The sequence below is a fragment of the Muntiacus reevesi genome, chromosome 8 (assembly GCF_963930625.1).
Source record: "Muntiacus reevesi chromosome 8, mMunRee1.1, whole genome shotgun sequence".
Taxonomy (NCBI): Eukaryota; Metazoa; Chordata; class Mammalia; order Artiodactyla; family Cervidae; genus Muntiacus; species Muntiacus reevesi.
In genome coordinates, this window is record NC_089256.1 from 43213841 (window position 1) to 43233264 (window position 19424).

Sequence of the window (19424 nt, forward strand, 5' to 3'; positions counted from 1 at the left end):
TTGTTCCCAAACAGAATGAAGAGCGCCCAGCACGGGAGGCACATTTGTGCTCCATTTGGAATGCGTCTCTCTTGGCACCGGAAGAAAGGGTGACCCCAGACGGATACCATGTTTGGAATTGGAATCCAAGAGGTACTGGCAGTGAGAAGAAACAGGCCAGGCATACAGGCAGCCTGGCAGAGCACTTAACATACCTCCCCAGAGGACAAGATAAGGCCTGGGCAAGAGAGGCAAGTCAGGGGAGGGGGGCATAGAGGGTGGACAAAGGGAAAGCGAGCACAGAATTTACTGTCACACCTCAGGTAGGACAATGTCCGGAGCCCCCTCTGGGGAGGGCTCGGGGCTCTCCTGAGGTAGGAGGACACATCAAGGTTGGAAAGTAGGGGACTATTATCAGAAAAAATCCTAACAGTGAGAAGTGGAAAACCCCTCGAAGGCCTTTATGAAGTCATATTGGAAATATCAGTAGGCATTTATTTGACATTCATTAAACAAAGATAGCTATATAAAGCAACTTTTGAATTCTGACTTTCTTCTGCATGTATCTGGATCTAGTAATAGTTTATACAATGGTGATGCATTGCTCAAACCATCATCCCACCCACTCCAATGCTGACAAATGATAATAACATCACCTGTTAAACACCTACAAAGTGCCAGATCTAGATTGTTATTCTATACGCACATGATTTAGTCATCACACAATTGCACTCCAAATAAATATTGCCCTCCTTCTAGATCTGAAAGAAACTGAGGTTTAAAGAGGTAACAAATTCCCACAGGTAGTGACAGAGACAGGATTTGATCTCGTCTGTCAGACTTACAGCTGTGTCCCAAGTAGTTTGCCCAGTAAGTGGAAATTCAAGACTAGATCCATGACTCCTAACTCTACTACCCCCAGGAAGTCTGAGGATGTCCAGGAACTTCTGAATGACCCTGCGGTCTGCTTTGGGTCACCAACTTAATATCTGGTAATATGCAAACACTAAGCTAAGAAATGTCCCTCTGGCCTCCAAATGACTCCTTGATTCTGTTTCCTTACTACCATTACTCCTATAGCCCCTCAGGTCTGCGGGCAAGGATGAGGGAAGAGGAGGAGCACCTGGTAACCTTCTCGAATTATTCAAACATTCCCTCCATAGAGGCCTTTATTATACTGCTGGTAACCTAACTAAAATTAGTGAGAAGTTGGGAATTGTCAGATATGCTGAGGAGTAGAAATTTTCAGCTCAACGCATATTGAGTGCCTGCTATGAACCAAGCATTTAAGAGAATCAAAGTTTCCCAAGAGCTCTCACTCTTATCAAGTGAGAGCTGCCTCAGAAAACAATGGCGATTCAGTGTGGGAAGTACAGTAACCGAGTTGAGTTTAGGAGTGTTGGCAGCCTAAGAGGAAGATGGCATCAAGAAAGAAAGACACAAGGGCTAACAAGGAATCTGGGGGCCAGGACTGAGTTAGCCAGATAGATGGAGAAGAGGCTTTCCACTGGTAAGAACAGCAGATTCACAGGCAGAGAGGTGTGCAAACCTACAGCATGTCGAAAGCTGTTTTTTTTCTTATTTAATTACAATCGCCTGACAAACAAATTTGCATCTTATTCCCTTTTTTCTAAAGTTGAGGCAGGAAATCAGCAGTAAAGGAAAAAGAGTGCCTGGAGAAGGACTCCCCCTCCAATGCCCTGCCCCCCACACCCCCACCCCAGCCTTTCCCACACAGTGATTTGGATCTGTGATATCATTTGAGTAGTGGAGTTGGGGATTTCCATATGCTGCTTTTCTGTCACCTGCCTGCCTCCAGGCCAAACTACCCCCTTTAACAAGCAACAGTTGCTCATCCCTCCACCTTAGTCATGCACCCCCTGAGCTGTCAAAGTGGCTGTCTCTGCCAGTTGTGAGCAAGGAAATCAGAAGCAACCGAGGCTCTGCCCAAGATAGAATTTCAAAGCAGGTCATCTTTCTCAGCCAGCCTGACCAGTGGCTGGCCCTGACCCCTTAAAGAGACAGCAGGCCCACTGACTTGCTCTCAGCCTGCCTTCTTTGTCAATTCACAGATGTGTTTGTTCATCTGAGCAGAAGGTACTAACATATAGTAAGCAAGTATTATTTCCTCATGTCTCCCCATGATCCTTTTTTTTTTTTTTTTTTTTTAATGGAAGAAATGAACTCATAAGGTTAAGGTACATTCTCAAGGTGATAGAGATATTATGTGAAAAGAGGCTAAAGCTTGGGTCGTTGTGACTCTAAATTGTATGTTCTCTGTGCTGTACCACCTTGCCAGCTACTTTTGGAAGTTTATATATGTCCATGTGTAGGCTCTTTCATTGTTACAGGGGTTTGAATATGCCACCGGGGCAGCATAAACCCCACATGCCGCCTCCTGCAGTGATGTCTATGGGAAGGGACCTATAATGGGAATACAATGGAAAGCTGTACCTTGTTTATTTTTAAAACTAGGTTTGATAGAAGAGGAGAGAAAAAAGTGTGTGTCAAAATGGTATGTTCTTACATGGAAAGCCACAAATACACTGTAGAAAATATTTGGGGAGAATAAAAGGAAAGACACAGAAGTTCACGTCAATTCTATTCAATAGGCATTTACTTAGAACAAAGTATGTGTGCCAGGAACTGGGGATAAAAGATGAGTAAGACAATGATCACCTTCAAGGAATTTTTGGTCTAGTGAGGGAGACTGACCCAGAAAAAAGTACAACCCCTAAAATACACTTATTGGGTATGTGGCCAATGAGACATAAGAGGACATGTGTTGTGGAGCTTCTGGGGAAAGTATACTTCTTTGTGGAGACAGTAAGGAGACCTGCTACCTTTCATCCAGCTTGAGTAGTGTGATACATAATGCTTGATGCATTATGGGGTTCAAGGAGATAGGATGGGGTTCAAGGAAGCACTCACTGATGGGTGGAACAAAGAATTCAGGAAAAACATCACAGGGAAGGTGACATTTAAGCTGGTCTAAAAAAAAGCTCAGTAGGTGTTCCCCCAGCTAGGGAAGGGCCTGCCAGGAAGGGAGAACAGAATGTGAAGTCAAATCCAGAAGTAAAATGAAAATACATGGCGTATTCTGGTAATGGAGAACAGTTTGTTACAGGTGAATCAAAGGGAGCACAAGACGTGAGGCAGGAGAAGCAAGCTGGGGCCAGATGATGAAGTGAGCCAGCTGGACCACCTCTCCAAGAGTGGTCGTAGACCATGGCTGGTCTGAGAGCTGTTGCTGTTCCATGATGAGACATGGTCAGAAAGTGAGAGAACTTAGACATTTTCGTTCAATTTGACAGGAAACTTAATTGGAAAAAATTGAAGTAGTCCTTCACCTCACATAGTTTGAGAAACACTGGGTTAGAGATGAATGCTTTGCTAATATAGTTATTAAAAATAGAACACAGGCATGATTTTAGGCATTGGACACATACTGCTGAGCTACACTACTGCTTTCTTATCCCATTTCCCCTTTCCCCCCAATCTGTGGAACTCTGATTTTCTTGGACAATATATGAAGAAGGGTGGGCTTCTCTCTGGGTTGCCAGGGCCTGAAGTAAAACTCCCATTCCTCTCTACTGCAGCTGGTTTAAGAGTGGGCACATGACCAATGAGACATGAGGTTGTGTACGTGGGAGCATCCGAGAAAAAGTATTTTCCCTGATAGAGCCAGTAAGGACACCTGCTACCTTTAATTCTGGCTTGAATACAGCTGTATGATGGTGTAATGCTTGAAGCTACATAGCCATGAGATAGGATAGGCCTAAGGATAAGAAGGTTAAAGAGGAGAAAAATAGAACAAGCCTTGTTTCTTCAAAGTATCACTGAGCATTGTATCAAATCTGAAACTTTCAACCACCAGACTTTATGACAGGAAAAAAATTACATTTATTACTTAAGCCATTCTAGTTGGGTATTCTAGTACTTGCAGTTGAATACATTCAGATGCAGACCACCCTAAAGATCTCCATGGGCTTTCCAGGTGGCACTAGTGGTAAAGGACCCATCTGCCAGTGCAGGAGACATAAGAGACTCGGGTCCGAACTCTGGGTCAGGAAGATTCCCGGGAGGTGGGTATGGCAACCCACTCCAGTAGCCTTGCCTGGAGAATCCCAAGGAGAGGAGCCTGGTGGGCTACAGTCCATAGGGTTGCAAAGAGTTGGACACGACTGAAGTGACTTAGCATGCACACACACAAGGATCTCCATAAGGACTGTTTTCAGCCAGTAGTTGTTAAATCTCCTATATTATTCTATGAAAACTGAGTATCAGATGACTTGTTATGTGCTACCAATAACTTTCTCTTAAAAGTTTGAGTAAACTGAGAAGAAATGCTCCTCTAAACTCAATTTGATCATTAGAATAATTTGGTGGTTAAGAAACAAGATGATTTGGTGCAAAGTTGGTCATCTGTTCAACATCTATTTACCATTTACCTCTTCCTCCTAATAACAGAATTCCAGTTTTGTCCTGATATCTAAACTACACACGGATCCAAGGAGGGGATCCTGGTTTAAGCCAATCAGCATAAGGCGTTCTGTTGAGAATTATCATTATACTCTTTCCACATGGCACAGATGGTAAAGAATCCCCTTGCCAGAAGATGCAAGAGACTCAGGTTTGATTCCTGGGTCAGGAAGATCCCCTGGAGTAGGAAATGGCAACCCACTCCAGTATTCTTGCCTGGGAAATCCCATGGACAGGGACGCCTGGCAGGCTACAGTCCATGGACTCTTACACACAACCTAATTTGGCTCAATCAGATCATAAAGATAGGGGGTGCAGGGTATTCACGCCTTAGGAATAGTTTCTCCTCTGCTGGACTTGAACAAGAAAGCATATGATTAACTTCCTCAATCCTGGAAGAGAGTGCTAAGATTAAAAATATTGATAACTTGATTTTTGGATGGCATCACTGAGCCTCTGATATCACTGCATCTAGAGTTTGCCCTAACCCTTGACTTCCAGTTATGTATTTTCCTTGATGAAGATTTTGTATAACTTAGCTGTCAAAAGCACCATCATCAACACAGAACTACCATCTAGCAATTTATCACAGCTAAAGAAACACTGGGTATATTCACACATGTACTTTTTTTAGGAAAACATCTTGGAATATTTATCATAGCACTGAATATTCAACTTTTAGTTTTTATAGCTTATATACATACATCCACCAGAATATAAGCTTTTTGAGAGCAGGGTCCATGTCTTACTAATTTTTGTTCGTTATTTAGCACACAGTTGACATTTAGTATGTCCTCAGTAAATGTTGAGTCAAGCATCCTCTCGTTTTGAGAACGGGGGATACATAATGATTCACATATGAATACTCAACATTTAGGGTAGTTCCTTGCACATAACAGGCCTTCACTAAACATGTACTAAATGAATAAATGAATTTATGACTATGAATACATAATTTTTGTACTAGTTAACTGGTATAAGGAAGAACATTGGGTTTTGGGGCTTGAACTCTAATGACAAAGACTCACATCCCAGGTCACCAAATATTTGACCAGAAAAATTTCTTTAACCTGGCTGCCTGTACTCACCTGTGAAATGGGGATTATAGTTTCTCCTCACATCAGACCTGTATAGTTATCCTAAAGCAGACCTTGCACACGTATATGATCCTGTTCTCATCAACCTTCAAGTCAAAGGTTTCAAGTTTAGACAAAGGGAACTAATTTTAGAGAACAGCATGAATGTATCTGTATTGAGAATTTGGGAAGTATCATGAATAGCAGGAGCTTAGCCAACAGGTAGGTCAGAACTGGTGACAACCTATTAGGAAGCTAAGTTCTTCATTTTTTCAAATTACTGTCGTAACATCTGTTACTATTATTAGTAACAAAATGCTACACATAATCTTTGGGAAGACTTAAGCACTAGGGAATGATGGCCAAAGTCTTGTGAGATGTACTTTTAAGTATGGCAGAAGTCAAGAAGAGTGGTTTAATTCCTTTACCAATCTGTAAGCATATCAAATTGACAAAGGTTGAAAAAATTAATCTTGCTAACAGGTCAGGGGACTAGATACCCTCAGTACTAAGGTACAAATGGGCACCCCCCTTCTAGAGATCAGTCAGGCAGGACTCATCCAAAGCCTCTGGCCCATCCTTGGTTAAATGACATACGTTCCTTTGGAAACATCCATTGTAGTGTTATAATGGAGTGGCCAACGAAAAATAAGCATACATGCAAAAAGAGATAAATGGCAAGGTCACCAAAAAGTGGTCTATTGTAGACTGGTGGAATTTCAGCTGATTTCTTTCTTCCTTATGTTTCCACAAAACCAACAAAACAATTTTAAAATCAGAAATAATTTAGATATCTGGTATGTATCCTGTTCATTACTGAGACCCAGTTCCTAGAATGGTATCTAACATATAACAGGCATTCTATAAACATTTGTTTAATGAAATGAATGTAGAGAGAATTGTTTAAATTATGGTAAGCCATGGAGCAGATTTGTACATAGCTAATAGAAACCATATTGTAGAACTATAGTCACAAGTGATAAAATATATTATGGAGAAAAGTTAATACTATGATTGCATTAAAAATATGTAGCATAAGAACCTCCCTGGTGGTCCAGTGGTGAAGACTCTATGCTTCCAATGCAGGGGACAAGGGTTTGATCTCTTGTCAGCAAACTAGATCCTGTGTGCTGTGACAAGATCTGGTGAAGTCAAAAAAAAAAAAAAAAAAAAAAGGTAGCATAGAAAAATGACCTAAATTTTTTGTTTTAAAAAAATATATTAAAAGCATAAGAAAAATTTGGAACAGCAAAGATTAACATTGGGAGATAAGGTTAGGAATTTTCTTTTTTTTTTCTTTTTGTAGTTCCAGGACATATTCGAGCAGAATATGGATAACCACGTGCCAGGTATCTATATTGGTGGGAAGTTAATTCACATCATCTCCCTTAGGAGTCCAAGATTCTATTCTTCACCCTAGAAGAATGCTCTGAAATCTACACAATGTCCACTTAAATAAAACTCTATATCAAAGCGAGTATTAAAGTGAAAATATGAATACAGAATCAGAGAATGTCAGTAACATTAAATGCTAGATACTGTGCCAAATGCTTTATGTACCCCCACTTTAATGAGTACTCACAATCTTGTATTACTACTATCCCCATTTTTTTCTTTCAAATGAGAAAAACAGACCCAAAGAGGTTGACTTGTTTGAGGTCACGTAGCCATCTGTTGAACTTGAGCCTGTCACACTTCAAAGCTATGCTTTTTTCTTCCCCCAGCTGTACAGCATGTGGGATCCTGGTTACCCCACCAGAGATTGAACCTGCACCCCCTGCATTGGAAGTGTGGGGTCTTAGCCACTGGACCGCCAGGGAAGTCCCCAGAGCCATGTCTTAACTATGAAAGAATCCTTAGGAACAACTTAGTTCAGCTCCTTTTTAAGAAGCAATCTTCCAATCATATGACACATGAACCCCACATATTCTCATTAGTTTTCACAGTATCTTTCATTGTTGAGATTTAAAATTCAAAGACAGAATATGACCAACTGCCTCATTTGCTCAAAAGCAGCTAATAGGACCACAGGGCTGCTATAGTAATTTATCCACACTTTATGTTCTATTCACTATGTTCTATATGTTAGAACTATAGAATATAGTGAATAGAATATATATTCTATATCACTACAGTATAGGACTATTTCATTAGTGACTTATTTGTAAAAATCCAGCCTCTGATCTGGGCCAGCTTCTAATGAATAAGAGATAACTGTTTGGCCCCTAGGCATTAAACTTATGATCCTAATCTATTCTAAAATGTAAAAAATGTACACTTAATTATGCCAAACAGTTGAGATCTTTCAAGCCAACACACCCTGATGTGGTCCAAAATCTAAACAAGTTACTTTCACAAAAGAGAAAATTACCTAAGAACAATAATGACTTAAAATATTAAGACTGAAGATTTGTCCAATTCTTACCTTTAAAAAAGTTAAAAATAAAAAATATCCAGAGCTCCCAGAATGACAAGAACATAAGAAATTTGTTATAAGATTTGTTTATACTACAGTTGGTCCCTCAGGATCTGGGGCAATTGGTTCCAGATCCTCCTGTGGGTCCTGGGGGAACAGGATCCAACAGAATCTGTGTTTGCTCAAGTCCCTTATACAAAATGGTGTAGTATTTCTATATAACTTCAGCACATTCTCCTATATACATCTCTAGATTATTAAATAAAATGTAAATGTTGTGCAAATAGTTGTAAATACAGTGTAAACAGTTGTAAATACTATGTAAATAGTTGAAAAAAATGACAAACTCAAGTTTTATCTTTTGGAACTTTCTGGAATTCCCCTGCCCCCACCCCCCAATATTTTTGATTCAAGGTTGTTTGAATCCACAAATGAGAAACCCACAGATATTCCTTAAGAAAAATAAATACCACTTGAGGATGTGAGGAATACAAAAAGAAACACACCTGAAGACTTTAAACTAGGGATTTTTAAAAATAAATTATAAATAATTTTTTTATTTATCAATTTTCAGCAAGGAACTCCCAAAGTTATTGAATCCTCTTCATTTTTCAGGAACTATTCACTCCCAGAGTGCAGAACTATTCACTCCCACCTGCAGAAAAAAATGTATTTTAGAAAGTTTCAAATTTCAAACATGCCAGACCTATAGAGTCAGGAATGAAGATGCTAGAAACATATGCTTCAGCCAAGGACTATTAATTAACTGCCACAATTATTCTAAACCAGTCACGAAATAAAAGATCCACACTTTAAAATTCTAGTTTTGCTTAACTTTAACTATAAAAACATCACGGAAACTGTTTAATCCATTACAAGGTTTAATCTTTAAAGTCTTTGTTGAAGTAAAAACTATACGTTCATTTATTTTCTCAAAAACATCTTCCCCAAAGAAGTTTATTTTTACAGATATTCAAGAGAAGAGACTTGCAACCCCCTCCTTGCTGACTCAAGTATGTTTGGCAAAGATCCACGAAGTGGAAGGCAGGTCAGCTCTGTATACAAGGCATTTCCTGTGGAAAGTTACTCACTGAAACCCAAGGGCAAAGTAAGGGTAACACTTTTGAAATGAATCTGGAAAGATCAAAAAGGGAGAGCAGCAGAGGATAGGGCTGCTGGTTACAGCAGGTGTCTCTCCAAACAGCTCGTACCCACCCCAACTCCGATCCCAGAAGACAGGAACAATGCTAACAAGGTAACTAAGTAATTTGGACTGGCCAACTCTTCAAGTCTAATTCAAGTGTTTCCCTCACCTAGCTATTCCTGCATTTGGTTTAGAAAAGATAGGCCTTATCAACAATACAAATACATAAATTCTCTCTTTTCTACCAGGCTCAGAGGAAGAATACATGCAAACATATGCAAAAATGAAGTGACCCATCATTTCAAGAGACAGCAGTCTGTATAGCACTGCTACCTCTTTTGTTATCAGCTACTCATTATCAGGGGGGCTACCCACTGAAAGCCTCTGGGTATAAAGTCTTTGACAGAAGATAGATATCTGTTGAATGAATAAACGTAAAAATAGCAAAAATGACCCTTTTTCTTGACTCTCAGTATCATATTTTCAAACATCATCAGTTGTCTCTGAGTTTGTTTTGTGTGTGTGAAATCAGCATATTTTAAGCACATGTTAACCAAATATTAAGTTCAATCAAACTTTAAATACTGAGTATCACCACCACTCAGTGCTGGTCCTTTATTTCAAAGATTTTAGCCCCCAAACTGTGTTCTCTAGGTGCCTCCTGGGTCTTAAAGGCAGAAAGATACCAGCTGCCATTTCTAAGTAGGTTTTAGGTTCCTCTAGTTTCTCTTTCAGTAAAAGCAGTAGTCATGGACTTCCCTGGTGGTCCAGTGGATAGGAATCCACCTGCCAAATGCAGAGGACACGGGTTGGATCCCTGGTGTGGGAAGACTCCACATGTCATGGAGCAACTAAGCCCGTACACCAAAACTAGAGAGCCGGCACTCTAAAGCCTGTATGCTGCAGCTACTGAAACCTGTGTGCCTGGAGCCTGGACTCCACAAGGGAAGCCACCTCAATGAGAAGCCCGTGTACCCCAACTAGTGAGTAGCCCCTGCATGTTGCAACTAGAGAAATTCTTCACACATCAACGAAGTCCTAGTGCAGCTTTAGTTTTTCTTAGGAGTAGTTTTCAAGTCTCTGTTTTTGCTGCTATTAAATCTTTAGACAATTTATATTTAGCATTATCCCTACTAACTTCTTCAGCTTAAGCCAGTGGTTCTTAAAGAGAGGAACACCTGAAAATTATCTAGGAGCTTCAGTTAACAGGTGCAGATCTGGGCTCAAGCTTGTGAATTTCGGTAAACATTCCTCAGATGATTATAAGGTACACTTCTGGCTGAATGTACTTACTCTCTTTTTTTTTTTGTACTTACTTTCATATTAAGTTCAGTTTTCTGGATTCAAGGTACAATTAAGATCTTATTTAGAAAATAAAAGCTACTAAGGTTTTTTGAATTAAGGAAGTTTCATGATCATTACTGGGAAGATCTGAGATTGCAAAATATTTTTCCTTTGAAGCTATCCTCAGAAAAATGTGGTCTAATGGTGTAAGAGATACCAATTTAGTTAAGCTTATCTTATAACAGCGCAGATAGTAGTGTTGAATTTTACCCAGTTACTGACCTGGTTACTGAGTTATATCCACCTCCGTATTTCAACAAAAGGTCTTTGTAACTAGTATTCAAAATAAAGTCTTAGGTAAACCTAAAAACGAATACGTTGGCAGTAAAATCTCATTAAGTGCAAGGAGTGAAGTATAAAGTGCTCGCAATCTGGAGAGTAAAAAAGACCTAGATTTGGACTTCCTTGGTGGTCTAGCGGTAAAGAATCTGTCTGCCAATGCAGGGGACACAGATTTGACCCCTGGTCCAGGAAGATTCCACATGCCTTGGGGCAACTAAGCCCATACTCCACAACTACTGAGCCCATGCTCTCGAGCCCTAGAGCCACAACTACTGAGCTGTGCTTCACAAGAGAAGCCATCGCAATGAGAAGCCCAGGCACCGAAAAGGGGAGGAGCCCCTGCTCTGTTCAACTGGAGAAAGCCCGCACACAGCAAAGACCCAGAGCAGCCAAAACAAAACAAAACAAAACAAAGATCAAGTTTCTAGTTTTAATCCCACCACCTATCCATTGCTAACTTGAGCAAGTCTTTTTTTTTTTAATTCATGGTCCCTCCATCTCCCCATGGGGGATAGGGAAATAGGGCACCTGGGACCAAAGTAGATCCAAACACCTGTTGCTCTTCCAAAAGCATTATGCTGAAAATAAAAAACATATTCTCAATCCTAAGAAAGGCCCTACGTGGATTCAGATTCTTTTCATAACCAGGATTCAAAAATACGTAATCATGACACATATTAAACAGACCTCAATAGAATGCCTGCTATCCACAATTACAAGATATGGCTATCTGGTTTCTCTTTGACAGTTTAAAAAGCCTATTCATACACATATCATTTAATCATCACGATGACTCTAAGAAATAGTTTGGTCAGGTACTGTTCTCTCTCCTTTACACATGAGAAAACTAAGGCTCAGAAAGTTAAGGACTTGCTCAATACCACACAACTGGTTCAACTGTTTTCTAAGTCCAAAGCTCTTGCATTTTCTTTTATACACAAATGAAGCCATAGGAATCACTCTCATTCTCTGTCCCAGTAACAAAGAAAACCATGATATCTTCTGGTCCTTGTGAATATATGCTACTTATAGCAATAACTGTATCACCTTTGAGATCCACATGAAGTCCAAGCGAAACTTCTGATGCTCCTAAAATCAACATTTTAAAAAATCACCCTTTTTATCAAGGCAGGCTTAACCCTAAGCAACAGCTTACACAACTGACTAGAAATTTCGAAAGGGATAAGTAAATCATATACAAATGTTGAGATTCAATGTCTTTGAAGTAATCAAGTTATACTTTTTAAAAATAGTATTTTTTTAAAAATAGTTATACTTCTTAAGCTCCCCACAACCATATTTACTTATTTTACAAAATGATTCACCATGAGATTTCTAAAAAGTCACTTAAGTATATCTAGTATGCACAGGTTGATAATACCATACATAAAAATCACAAAATATATTATGGTTCTCTTTTTATAAACAAAAAAGTAAAACTCAGATATGATTAGATTAGTATCTTAATGAACATATATTTACTTCAAGTAAAACACACGCTAAGCTAGAGAACAGGAGAACCAAAGTTAAGCCTCAGGACTTTCAGAATAGACTGTTTTCCACCTCATAGTGACACTTCTTATCAGCTGGTTCCTTATCCCCCCCTTTTTCACAGCTCAATGAGGAAGGTTGGTCACATGTAAAATTCCAAAGAGACAGGAAACAGGTGAAAGGGAAAGAAGCCAGGCTTTCTATTACTTTTCCACTGGTATGTAGCTTTGGCTTTATCTCTCAGCTATTATTAAAATGGTGGTATGGTGTAGATCTTATGGGGGAGTAAGGGCACCAAACAGAGGGAATCTGTCTAGAGACAGAGGTTACAGGTCTGACCCTTCATACATATGGGCCTTAGTTTCCGCATTTATTTATTCATTTAATCAAGAATCTTCTATTGAACACTTGGTATGTCCAGAGGGGCTTCCCCAGGTGGCTCAGTGGTAAAGAATCCTGCCAATGCAGGAGCCTCGGGTTCGATCCCTGATCTGGGAAGATCCCATAGGCCGCGTGGCAAATTTGCCCATGCACCATGACTACTGAACCAGTGTCCTAGAGCCTTCAAGGCACAACTCCCGAGTCCACGTGAAGCCTGAGCGCCCTAGAGCCTGTGTTCCGCAACAAGAGAAGCCTCCGCAATGAGAAGTCGGCATACCCCAACTAGAGAGTACCCCTAGTCTCTGCAACTAGAGAAAAACCCATGCAGCAACGAAGACCCAGCACAGCCAAAAAAAAAAAGAGAGGTTTTAGTTTTAATAGAATAAAGCATGGTACAAAAGAAACAGCAAAAATTCCATTTCTGTTTTGCAGAAAGCAATGCTTCCAAGTGCTGCCTACTCCGTATTTCAAAGTTCTTCCTAAGTCAGAAAGAAAAGCACCAATACAGTATGTTAACGCATATATATGCAATTTAGAAAGATGGAAACAATGACCCTGTGAGACAGCAAAAGAGACACAGATATAAAGAACAGACTTTTGGACTCTGTGGTAGAAGGTAAGAGTGGGATGACTTGAGAGAATAGCATCGAAACATGTACATTACCATATGTGAACCAGATGACCAGTTCAAGTTTGATGCATGAAACAGGGCACTCAAAGTCGGTGCACTGGGGCAACCCAGAGGAATGGGATGGGGAGGGAGGTGGGAGGGGGTGGTTCGGGAAGAGGGATATATGTACACCCATGGCTGATTCATGTCAATGTATGGCGAAAACCATCACAATATTGTAAAGTAATTAGCCTCCAATTATAATATATAAACTAATTTTTTTAAAAAAGTTCTTCCTAAAAACTCACAAGGTTAGAAACAAAAAACAGAGAATATTTCCCTTTTAATCAGACAACTGAATTTTGTCTGGATGTTCTGAACTTCCTAAGCCATGATTCTTCTAACATAACTCTAAAAGCTTTTGTCAAGCCCTTCCTTGAAAGCTTAATTCTCCCCTTCCCAAATCCATAAAACACCTCTCAATTTCTTTTTTTCTGGTGGCAACATGCAGCATACAGAATCTTGACCAACCAGAAATGGAGCCCAGGGACTCTGTAGTGGAAGCTAGGAGTTTTAACCACTGGACCACCAGGGAAGTTCCATATTTCTCAATTTATTAGCATCATTTTACTCTGTACACTAGAAACTGAAAAGCTATTTTTTCTAGTTATACTTAGGCATGTTAGATTAACCAGGTGAGTTACCTTTCAGACAAGTGGTGGTTTAGTTGCTAATTCATGTCTGACTCTTGCGATCCCATGGACTGTAGCCCACCAGGCTCCTCTGTCCATGGGATTCTCCATGTGAGAATACTAGAGTGGGTTGTCTCCAGAGGATCTTCCTGACCCAGGAATTGAACCTGGGTCTCCTGCATTGCAGGCAGATTCTTTACCGACTTGAACTATGAGGGAAGCCCCAAAAATACTGCTGAATGATTGCTAAACCTGTAAAGCAATACACAAATTTGAAGCAATCAGCCTATGTATTACCTACCCACTAGGAAAGCACCATGCTCACCATTTCATATCTTAAATCCCAGGGCTCTCATGCACTCCTTGTGGGCTTCAATTAGGTGTCCACATTGCTCTTCTCCTTTCTCAATGATGCTATAAAACAAAATGTATTTGTTAATAAAGTAGGCATTAAACACATTAGCAGTAAGTAAGCATAAGTGATAATGAGTGAGGCAGAACACGATCTGACAGAATACAGCTGGAGTTTTAAAAACGGTATTATACCAAATGGCTTTACACCAAATTTGTTTTTACTGATTCTTGTGATACTTCCTTGCCCCTGAAAATGTTCCACAGATAACTAGTTTTCGGGGGTAGAAGAATCTGATTTGAAGAAATAATTATGCATATTAAATACTGACCCTAGACAATATCCAAGAAATAATACTGCTCTGTAATGAAATAAACTGAGTAAAAAGTTAACATTAGATGTACAGAAAGAAGAGCTTAATTTTTTGCCTATCACGGAGGAATTACATTTTTTATTCTGCTCCACATTCAAATACCTCTAAATAAATCTACTTCTAGGCACAAGACACCCAACACAAACAGCAAAAAACATCTGGTTGCCAAGGGTGACCTGAGGAGCCCACTCATGATGATCATAGAACTTTTCACTTGTAAAGTTACAAAGTAAAGACTAGGACCACATTAAAAATCAATTACATGAAAAAACTGACTCCTGACTCTAGATATCTGGGGAGCCGCCATAGGGTCAGAGGTAATTGTGAAGAAGTTAATTTTAAAAAAGGTAGGTTCTCCTTCCTTCTAAATACAACTTATCTTTCACTAGCTTTAATGGCTAGTGGGTTAGCAAGCTCCTTATGAAAATAATAGCTAGCTCGCCCTGATCATTTATTAAACACTGAAAATACTGTGCTAGGCATCAAATATGACTTATAGCACAGTAATGCTGAAGGCAGAAATTTTAGGCCCATTTTACAGATATGAGGCAGAGATGTTAATTTGCTCAAGGTCACAAAGCTGGTTGGTGAACCAGGACTCAAACTCTGAAACTGGATCCCAGGCTCTTAATCATGATGCAATACTATCTGAAAGCTCAATAAGCACCTACTGTTTTTAACTGTGGAAGCACAGTATCCCACTGTAGTCTTCAATTCTCCCTTCACAGTATTACTTGCAAAATACTTAGTGTTAATGACACTTATGCTCTCTTTACTTTCTATGTGAGGACAAAAAGGAACTGGAGGGAGAGGTGTAACACTCACATTATCTGAAGATTCCTTCAGATATTTGTTCCACAATAGAGGCTGTATACAATAAAAACAAGAATGCGAGTTGATGGTAATCTAGGTGTACTATTCTGAATACTGTAATGTCATCTATGTCATAGCCTGGTTGATTTTTAAATCATCTAGCTAAAAGAGGTGGGGAAAAGGGGGCTTTCTGTAGGGTTAAGAAACGTACCCTGTGTCTTACTATGTCTAAATTTTGGGAGAAATCACCAGAAAATGTACTCTTTGATACTGCCAAACCTCGCACAGCAATCATTAACTTTAATGCTCCATTAACTTTAAGATCCTTTAAATCAAGCAGTATCTTTACCCATTTCTATCTTTTTTGAACCTAAGGCAGTGCTTGACCCATAACATTTCCACGTTCAGAAACCCTTTGTAGGAAGGAATGAGTGGACGAAGCAAACCCGAGTCAATGTGACCTCTTTCCAATCCCTTCATCTGCTTCCCAAGGGTGAGCTAAGGGCTCAGTCTACAGACAGCTAAGAGCGAAGCCTATTGGCCTCTATAACCTTCAAGAGCACCCCACGCCTAAGCGAGGACCAACACCAGCCCCAGGCAGGGCAGAAGTGCCGGAACGCTACACGCCGAGCCTCCGGCCGCCTCCGGCCGCCCCCTCCCGGACCGCGCACTGACCACGCATCGCGCGCCTTCTTGGTCTCCGGGCAGGCGCAGCAGGGCTTCAGCGGCTTCTTCTCCTGCGACTCAGATGGGGCAGGGCTTGCGGCCGCCAGACCTGGCATTTTTCGTGCCCGAAAGCAGCAACTAGCGCAGACACCCTGAACTCGCCAGACTTGGCAAAGCCGATTTGCGCGCACTCACTTCCGGCAGTCGCTCGGAAAAGAACAGGAAGTCCTGCCTCTCTTCCACAATTGGGGGAAGAGACGGGAGAGGAGGGTTGTTTTTGTTTTTTTTTTTTTTAAAGGCGCTGTGCAGAAGAGTCAAAATGAAGGTATTAATGCGAGGACGTCTCGTTGGTCCAGGAGCAGAGAAGTGAGATGAAAGTGCAGCGACAGGAAAGACCCACAAAGGAGGAGATCTTCTAGTCTTTCCCAGTCTATTATTTTCCTCTATTTCTTTGTGTTGTTCACTTAAGAAGGCTTCCTTATCTCGCCTTCCTATACTCTGGAACTCTGCATTCTGTTGTGTATACTTTCCTTTTCTCCTTTGCTTCTCGCTTCTCTTCTTTTCTCAGCTATTTGTAAGGCTTCTTCTGACAACCGCGTTGCCTTCTTGCCATTTGTTCTTCTCGGAGATGATTTTGGTCACCGCCTCCTGTACAGTGTTACCAAGCTCCATCCATAGTTCTTCAGGCCCTATGTCTATCAGATCTAATCTCTTGAATCTATTTGTCACTTCCACTGTATAACTGTAAGGGATTTGATTTAGGTCGTACTTGAATGACCTAGTGGTTTTCTGTACTTTCTTCAGTTTAAGCCTGAAGTTTGCAATAAGGAGCTGACAATCTGATCCACAGTCAGCTCCAGGTCTTATTTTTGCTGACTGTATAGAACTTTCTATCTTCAGCTGAAGAGAATATAATCAATCTGGTTTCGGCATTGACCATCTGGTTATGCCCATGTGTAGAGTCATCTCCTGTATTGTTGGAGGAGGGTGTATGCTGTGACCAGTGTATTCTCTTGACAAAACTCTGTTAGCCTTTGCGTTGCTTCATTTTGTACTCCAAGGTCAAACTAGCCTGTTACTCCAGGTATCTCTTGACTTCCTACTTTTGCATTCCAATCCTCTATGATGAAAAGGACATTGTTTTTTGGTGTTCGTTTTAGAAGGTCTTGTCGGTCTTCATAAAACTGTTCAACTTGTAAGACCAGAAACTATAAAACTCCCAGAGGAGAGCATAGGCAAAACACTCTCCGACATAAATCACAGCAAGATCCTCTATGACCCACCTCCCAGAATATTGGAAATAAAAGCAAAAATAAACAAATGGGACCTAATAAAAATTAAAAGCTTTTGCACAACAAAGGAAACTATAAGTAAGGTGAAAAGACAGCCCTCAGATTGGGAGAAAATAATAGCAAATGAAGAAACAGACAAAAGATTAATCTCAAAAATATACGAGCAACTCCTGAAGTCAATTCCAGAAAAATAAATGACCCGATCAAAAAATGGGCCAAAGAACTAAACAGACATTTCTCCAAAGAAGACATATAGATGGCTAACAAACACATGAAAAGATGCTCAACATCACTCATTATCAGAGAAATGCAAATCAAAACCACAATGAGGTACCATTACATGCCAGTCAGGATGACTGCTATCCAAAAGTCTACAAGCAATAAATGCTGGAGAGGGTGTGGAGAAAAGGGAACCCTCTTACACTGTTGGTGGGAATGCAAACTAGTACAACCACTATGGAGAACAGTGTGGAGATTTCTTAAAAAACTGGAAATAGAACTGCCATATGACCCAGCAATCCCACTTCTGGGCATACACACCGAGGAAACCAGATCTGAAAGAGACACATGCACCCCAATGTTCATCGCAGCGCTGTTTATAATAGCCAGGACATGGAAGCAACCTAGGTGCCCATCAGCAGACGAATGGATAAGGAAGCTGTGGTACATATACACCATGGAATATTACTCAGCCATTAAAAAGAATTCATCTGAATCAGTTCTAATGAGATGGATGAAACTGGAGCCCATTATACAGAGTGAAGTAAGCCAGAAAGATAAAGAATATTACTGCATACTAACACATATATATGGAATTTAGAAAGATGGTAATGATAACCCTATATGCAAAACAGAAAAAGAGACACAGAAGTACAGAACAGACTTTTGAACTCTGTGGGAGAAGGTGAGGGTGGAATGTTTCCAAAGAACAGCATGTATATTATCTATGGTGAAACAGATCACCAGCCCAGGTGGGATGCATGAGACAAGTGCTCAGGCCTGGTGCACTGGGAAGACCCAGAGGAATCGGGTGGAGAGGGAGGTGGGAGGGGGGATCGGGATGGGGAATACATGTAACTCCATGGCTGATTCATGTCAATGTATGACAAAACCCACTGAAATGTTGTGAAGTAATTAGCCTCCAACTAATAAAAAAAAAAAAAAACAACTGTTCAACTTCAGGTTTTTTGGCATCAGAGATTGGGGCATAGACTTGGACTACTGTGATGTTGAATGATTTGCCTTGAAAATGAACCAAGATCATTCTGTAATTTTTGAGATTCCAACCAAGTACTGCATTTTTGGACTCTTTTGTTGACTCTGAAGCCTACTCCATTTCTTCTAAGGAATTCTTCTAAAGATCTCTTCAAGACAATTTGAGATACCAAGGGAATATCTGATGCAAGAATGGGCACAGTGAAGGACAGAAATGGCAAAGACCTGAGAGAAGCAGAAGAGATTAAGAAGTGACAAGAATACACAGAACTATACAAAAAAAAAAAAAAAAAGAAAGAAAAAGGTCTTAATTACCCAAATAACCACGTTAGTGTGGTCACTCACCTAGAGCCAGACATCCTGGAATGTGAAGTCAAGTGGGCCATAGGAAGCATTACTATGAACAAAGCTAGTGGAGGTGATGGAATTCCAGCTGAGTTATTTCAAATCCTCAAAGATGATACTGTTAAAGTGCTGCACTCAGTATGCCAGCAAATTTGGAAAACTCAGCAGTGGCCGCAGGACTGGAAAAGGTCAATTTTCATTTCAATCCCAAAGAAGGACAATACTGAAGAATGTTCAAACTACCACACAATTGCACTCATTTCACATGCTGCTGCTGCTGCTGCTAAGTCACTTTAGCCATGTCCAACTCTGTGACCCCAGAGACAGCAGCCCACCAGGCTCCTCTGACCCTGGGATTATCCAGGCAAGAATACTGGAGTGGGTTGCCATTTCCTTCTCCAATTTCACATGCTAGCAATGTAATACTTAAAATCCTTCAAACTAGGCTTCAGCAGTACCTGAACCAAGAAC

At 40.4% G+C, this 19424-nt stretch overlaps 1 protein-coding gene across 3 annotated transcripts; it reads right to left on the bottom strand.

Annotated features, from left to right (window-relative positions):
- Positions 1 to 8474: 8474 nt before the first annotated feature.
- On the bottom strand, positions 8475 to 16323 carry COX17 (cytochrome c oxidase copper chaperone COX17). 3 transcript variants are annotated; one of them, XM_065943162.1, is made up of 3 exons: positions 16111 to 16323; positions 14199 to 14311; positions 8475 to 8608 (listed from the first exon to the last, which is right to left on the bottom strand). In XM_065943162.1, exons 1-2 carry the CDS (start codon positions 16215 to 16217, stop codon positions 14227 to 14229), a joined length of 192 nt encoding a protein of 63 aa, XP_065799234.1. In that variant the 5' UTR covers positions 16218 to 16323; the 3' UTR covers positions 8475 to 8608; positions 14199 to 14226. The 3 variants fall into 3 exon arrangements, with proteins under 3 accessions (XP_065799234.1, XP_065799233.1, XP_065799235.1); XM_065943161.1 differs by having other exon boundaries at positions 14223 to 14311; positions 16111 to 16322; XM_065943163.1 differs by lacking the exon at positions 8475 to 8608 and adding an exon at positions 14125 to 14149 and having other exon boundaries at positions 14223 to 14311.
- Positions 16324 to 19424: the final 3101 nt, after the last annotated feature.